Source organism: Dysidea avara, chromosome 13 (genome assembly GCF_963678975.1).
Source record: "Dysidea avara chromosome 13, odDysAvar1.4, whole genome shotgun sequence".
NCBI lineage: Eukaryota > Metazoa > Porifera > Demospongiae > Dictyoceratida > Dysideidae > Dysidea > Dysidea avara.
In genome coordinates, this window is record NC_089284.1 from 4,239,536 (window position 1) to 4,246,477 (window position 6,942).

The 6,942-nt window shown below is 37.5% G+C and overlaps 1 protein-coding gene across 1 annotated transcript; it reads left to right on the plus strand.

Annotated features, from left to right (window-relative positions):
* Positions 1-2,840: 2,840 nt before the first annotated feature.
* On the plus strand, positions 2,841-6,423 carry LOC136242789 (uncharacterized). The gene is made up of 4 exons (XM_066034269.1): positions 2,841-3,848; positions 5,096-5,574; positions 5,951-6,026; positions 6,084-6,423. Exons 1-4 carry the CDS (start codon positions 3,767-3,769, stop codon positions 6,260-6,262), a joined length of 816 nt encoding a protein of 271 aa, XP_065890341.1. The 5' UTR covers positions 2,841-3,766; the 3' UTR covers positions 6,263-6,423.
* The last annotated feature ends 519 nt before the right edge of the window (positions 6,424-6,942 follow it).

Genomic DNA, 6,942 nt, shown 5'->3' on the forward strand with positions numbered 1-6,942 from the left:
AATGGCGAATATTAGCGGACATCTCCTTCGCAACGAGTTATAAGCGCTATGAAATTAATTCAGTGAATAAGGTCTATACATTCCAAATTCCGCATCCGTGTTGTTAATTATTTCTATGCGCTCCTCGTTCTTGCTTGATGGTGAAGCAAAACTACCGACTCTACTCCATTGTTTGTTCGTTTAAAAGTGAGTTTAAGTAACTGAAAGACCATGCTGCTAAAAAGAAGCGGTAAATTCGGCCGTGTTTTGACGTTTCTATGGAATTTGTGAGAAATTGGGGCGAAGCGGATCATGCCTATTTTTGTGTACCAAATTCATTGCAATAACGCTTCTATTTAGACAGTCCGATGCTTTTCTACAGTAAAGAACTCACCCAAGATTAATAATAACTGGTTATATTATTGATTTCATCCTGGTACGTCTGGTTGTGGACTGCTGTTTGTAAGAGTTGTTAATAGCAACAAGAAATTTTTGTGGACCTGCCAAGCTGAACTGCTGGTACTAATTCAATAATTTTTATATTGAAAGTTATCTACTATTGTTATAGTTTGAGATGAGCCATATAATAAAGTGTTGTGTTACTGGTGATTGTTTCTATGACTCACAGAATTCACTCATTATGTGTGATGTATTTTTACACTTCTATGTGTGTTGTATTTATTACACTAATTTGTTATACAGATAAATTTAGTAGAAAACAACCTGCCATTCCAATAAAGGAAGGTTGTGTAGCTACCACTGAAGCAATGGAGGTAGCTGCCTGCTTTGGCCGGTAACTACTGAAGGTGATTTAGCACTACAAAAGATGTGAAACATCAATTCAGCTGCTTTTAATAGAGCAGCCAGGTTGCCTTTGTCTTCTAAACTTTAAATTGGCTAGTTGCATTTTTGAGAGCTATTCAACAGTTTTAGTGGATCTCATCATATATATCTGACTTCGGCAAGTGATGAAATTTTTTGATTAGACTTCCCTAGACGGCACATTAGATGACACATACCTGACATCATAATACGATAGCACTATATGTTGTCAGTGGTGATGCTGTACTTTTTAATGGTCAGGCTAATGGTAGTCTCCACTGCTATCTACAGAGTGCCATCATGTACAACCTGGCCACGTGATAATATATATGCTGTTCAAATCTGCATGTACATCATATACCAACGTTTACTGTGAAACACAACTTGTAAATCAGTAGTCAGTTGACCACATGCACATCTAGCAGTAAAATGGAAGTACTTATGTTGTATATGTAATTGTAGCACAATAATTGTGATATAACACACTGTATGTAGAAAAATGTAATAAAATATGACTGTCCTTCAAATTATTTTTACATCGGCCACTTGGAGTTCAGTCATTCATTCAAGAAACTTTGCATGTATATCTACCACTAGTGAATCTCAGAGGTATTCCATTTATGAGGTTGCATCCATGACCATGCGGCATCGATCATTTGATCATGTCATTAATCGCATCTCTGGTACAATACATTTTCCACCAGTACCTTGTGAAAAGGCTTAATTGCAGAGGTTGGTTGGAAATGAATGCAATCCGGTACACTCTAGATGAAGCAAGCGACAAATGATGTCACCATATGCTTCACCATAGATAATAAACACCCCCACTCTACGGTTTCACGCAGCTACACCAATTCTTTAGCAGATGTTACATTCATGCCTGCATGTTGTTCAGGCAAATCTGGTTGCATTGTCTTAGTTAATGGTGATTACACAGTGACACAGACTATATCTTTATCAGGGATATGAAACAGTACCATCTCGATTATCGCACACTCCATTTGTACGTATAAACTACTGTAACTACCTCTTCCACTTTTCAGGTGTTCATTCACATGATATGGGTGTAGCATCGCATGTAGCATAAGGCATCATCTTACTGTTCCTTAGATCTGTTCTTGTAATGTCACAGATTCGAATGTCGTCTATGTCTTGTACGACACAAAACCCATCAGCCCCAGGAGCAGTCACTGAAGTGCGAAGACCAGTTAGTCCAGGAATGCGTGCCGGCATAGATAGTGCCATATGCTTTCATACAGCAACTACAGTAGCCAGATCATGCTCCTCTCATGCTGTTATACATCTGCTCGGGAAGGTGCTTATAAGTGCCATGAATTCCGGTGACTGAGTCACCAGAATATGTACACAGTTCTCCTAGTTTTCTGTAAGGTCTAGCGGCTATTAACGTTTGACCACTGGTAGCTGTGCTATAAATTGGATAAAAAAAAACGAGGATAAAGAATGTAGCTTGGTAATAACTACCTTATTTTTATCTTAGCTCACCTTCAAATAGTTCTTTTAGCGAGTCATTTAGGAGTTTGCCATCACCTGTGCATTGTAGTTAAGCGCCTCAACAACACGGAGTGTCAAAAGCGAAGTATTCCGTTTCATATCCCGGGTAACGACTATATAATCTATGGTTGCATGGACCTCACTGGCTAATAGAGCAGTCACCTGTAGTAAAATACTCCAATAGAGCAGTCAAAAAATGTTTTGCTACCTATCCTACCAGAGACGCTGTCATAGATTAGGTACTATATAGAGTTATAGACTAGCTAAGTCATCAACATTGAAAGTTAGCGGCTACTCACGAGTCCCTTGAAACCATAAATGCCTAGATGTACCTGACGCATATTACATCATAGAACGCACAATGCGTAAGTAGCTAAATACAGCCACAAATATTTATATTCTCTGATATAGCCAACTTCGATACAGCTGAACTATAGATATTATATACTACCTATGGCTGAACCAGCCTTTGCATTTGCCGCCGAACTCGCGTGATAGCTATGTTGCTTTTTTGCAAAGTTGACAAATTGCGCGGATACCTCAGGCTACATGATGATGGCCACGTGTTTGGTAATGGCAATGCTTATAAGCATTGCTATAGCAGTGAACAATGCCGAGAGCAAGCTGCAGCAGAGAGAGTTGTGTGTTAAATCGGAGCTATCACAATTTGAGTTGGGCCGAACAGGAGAGAAATTGTTCGGCTTCAGCGGCCGGCCCAGCAACCGAACTGAGATCATAACCATCCCGGTTGACGTTCATGTATACCTCTTAGATGCTGAGGAACAGAAAGAGAGGATCGAGAGGTGGATTAATGTTAGCAGCAGTAGACTCAGAGATGACTTTAAAAACCTGGCTGGGATTACTTTTGTAACCAAGGTTTACGTGCACTCAGAAGCAAACGGACTCTTCAGCAATGGTACCGTTGGTGGAACTGGAAACACTTATTGTGAAGTATATTATAGTACACACCCGTTCATACTCTATGTGGGATTTACGCAAGCATACACTGTCTCTACATGTGTGAAAGGTAATACTGCTGATTGTTTTATCGAGAAAGACTGTGACCACCTGAGAACGAGCAGTTTCACTGGATTTCCACTTGACAAGTTTAAGTATAATTATACAGTATCAACCACAGCAGATATCACAATTCTCCTCATTAAAGGGAGTCAAAATAATATTGTTTTTAATTCCAAAAAAAAAGATTGCTGAATATACCATTAAAGAACAAGGACAATACAAGATATACATCAAAAATGAAAACAGCAACGTGACAATATTGTTTTCATTCACTTTAAAAAGACACAATTGTGTCCCAGCAGAGGACTTTATACAGCAGCATAGTGCCGGTTTTACAGAGGATAAAATACATCTAATTGTGTCTGATAAGATAGACCCAAGACCAAATTACCTGCCATTTATTAACGAAGGTGTTATTTTAAAAGGCTATGATATGTTTTTTTTTAATCAAGATGCTACATACTTTTGGCTAACTGTTATGAAAGTCTTAGGTAGCAAAGTTGAAATCAATGCAGGTATGAATGTGTGTGTGTTTGTACGTGTGTGCATGCGTATGTGTGTGTAGCTAATTGTAGTTCAACCTATATTTGCACATTGCGAATTTATGTACATGTACCTTACTGTCCTACTGTATTTAAAAATTAAGTATTGATTTTCCCACATAGCTAGTGTAATTCACTGATTATCTACCACCTAAGCTTTATCATGCCATAACTTGGACATCCAACATCGTAGAGCAGCGAAATATTTGATGGAGCTGCATCTATTATCTCCCAACACACACACACTACAAAAACCTACCCAAAAATCTATCCCACCATCAAAAGTATACAAGAATATGCCATTCACAAGTTATTCAAGTTACACTGAAACCATGTTTGTTGTACACGCTACTGTTTTGCTCATAACTTGAGGCTTGCTGGTTTGATTTACTTAAAACTTGGTTTTCGGGGAGAACAAAGACTCCTCTATTGAATGGTCCAAACTGAAAGTACATGCATTGTTGCAGTGAGAAGTTATAGATGTTTGTTAAAATAATTGTAATTTTGCTTGCTTCATGCCACCGCTTATCCACTAGAGCCTCTGGAGCCCTTTACCAATAGAAACCACTAAAGAAAACTGTTGTAAATGTTGTATTGGTGGTGCATACAGCGCAAAATGTCATTTATTGGTTTTGGTATGTTGAGTAGCTCACCCAGTGTGTTAAGTTCGATAAAGTGTGATACTAATACCAGTAGCATATGCAGGAATTTGTAAAGGGGTTTCCACTACAGCTAAGTGACTGTTATATTAGAGTAGTTAATATTGTCTGACTGCTTTATTAGATTATTTTGATCTTTTCATCAAAATTGCAGAACACTGCTACAAGTATTGTTATCGCGTGAAAAACTGTTTAAAAATGTGTCCTGTTTCATGATAGATTCTGGAAACCTCAAATTTCGATTTCTCAATGTTTCGGGTAGTATAAAAAAATCCAGAGGGGTTTCCTGAAACCCCCCTGGGTAGACCCCTGTGTGTACTATTGATACCAGTAATAATTTTACCCTTGAGATTTTTTTTTCATATTATTTTTTTTAATAGTAAGCTTTTTAAAAAACAAACATTTCGATTTAATTTTTTCGTATATACCAATTTTATTATATATATTTTTGTACCAATTTTACCCTTGAGATCATTCACAAAAATTTTATACCTCTAAATAACTCGCTATACCATATCATCTCTGTGATTATAGATTTTCTTACTTTTCTACCTTGTATAGAGTTGTGCGAAACAGTTGTTAGTGGATGGCCGATAGAAATGGAAACAGAAATGATGAGATGTTATGGGACTACATATGGATTGAGAAAGAATAGTACTCGTTCCGTCAGATTGGAGTTCCTTTTTGGTAAAACTTATGAGATGATTGACATACCATCCACTATCAGCCAAGGGGATGTCTTGTGCTGCTATGATATAACAAAGCTCTGTGACTGGATACCGTGCCCAGTTATTCCACCAAAGCCCACTATTCCCACACTACCGAAGATCACTTATTTTAAGATCATTTTCTTTTTTAGAGGTGCAGTGAAGGTGACCGTTGGCTTGCAGAAAGCTCAGTACTGGATTTTTGAAGTAGCTAACATTACAGAAACAGTAACTGATATCTGTACAAAGGAACATGCCGTGAAGTTGACAATTGAGATCCCTGACGTGTCCTTCATGAGGTTTAATTCTAATTTTGGTACTATAGTTGACAAGGTAAATAGTAGAGCTATGCAATTGTGAATGTGGTTACGTAGAAGCTTGTGGTGTGCATGACATATATTTCATTGTGCCAAGAGTGAATGATGGGATCTATTATACTCCTATAATTCAGTGAATAAGGTAGTTACTTCTCAGGTGTAACAAAACAAAAACGAAAAACAAGACCAGTGGTAACTCCTGAAGTAGTGCAGCAACTAAACTGGTTGAGAGTGTACTTAGCAATTTAGTACTTAGCAATTTAGTACTTTTTATGTGCTGATACCAGACAATCTCATATTTACTAGCATCTTTTCGCTCTTGTTATTGTATGGCTATATCGTCTCTGCTATTATGTGCAGATTTGTCTTAATTTTGTCTATGTAACTTGTAGGTAATCAACAGCCAGCTGTTTATTGATGGAACTAAGATCTGTGCCTATGAGATAGTAGGGGACTACGATTGTGACAGTAAGTGATTGTGTACATTATTGTATATATGGAGCATTTTGTGTGTTACTTTATTAGAAATAGAAGAGTATGTCTGTAAACAGCAAAATTTCAAGCTAAAGACCTGGCACATCGTGAGCTTTACACTCAGCTTTATTGGAATGCTGATTATCATCGGGCTATGCTGTTTTATATATCATCGAGTGTGGAAAAGAAGAGTAAGGCCTCTACGCCGTCCACACCCAAAGCAACACTGACTGAGGTCATTGCAGCAAGACTGCACCATTATGATTCATAGCTGATTACTGTTTACATTTGCTCCAATATGCATGATTTGTATTATGTATGGTTTACTGGTTGTATGTACTGTTTTTTGCTGCTGCCTTGTTATGATAATCACTTTTAATGTGCTAGTGAATAGTGTTGATATGTGCATGTTAGAATTACAATATGTACTTCTTCCAGATTAAAGGGAGTATGTTACATGCCTGTTACACACTTGGTGCAAGATAGTTCTGCTTCTGTTGCTCCATACATGGCTGTATATTATAGTTTCACATTGGGGTTAAACATGTGTTGTACAAAGCATTAAGAAGCTCTGAGATTTAGTGTTGTTACAGGCAAATTAAGTTACAAGAGATGACTGTTCTATTAGAGTATCAAATATTTATGGCATCTCCATAATCAGTATATGTATGTTGCAATAACATCAGTGTAGAGTATACTTTGTTGTGCATGTTGTATATCCAATTATCCATCCCAGAATTCCCACATAATTCTTTTCATTCATCCAACACGTGCCTTTTGTTCAAGCAATAAAATAACTAAGCAGCAAGCTTGAAGGCTGAATTAAACTCACTACACACTATGATGTAATACTCTGATGGGACAATTTCAGTTTATAGGTGTTCTCATTTACAAGTATAGTGTCCATCTT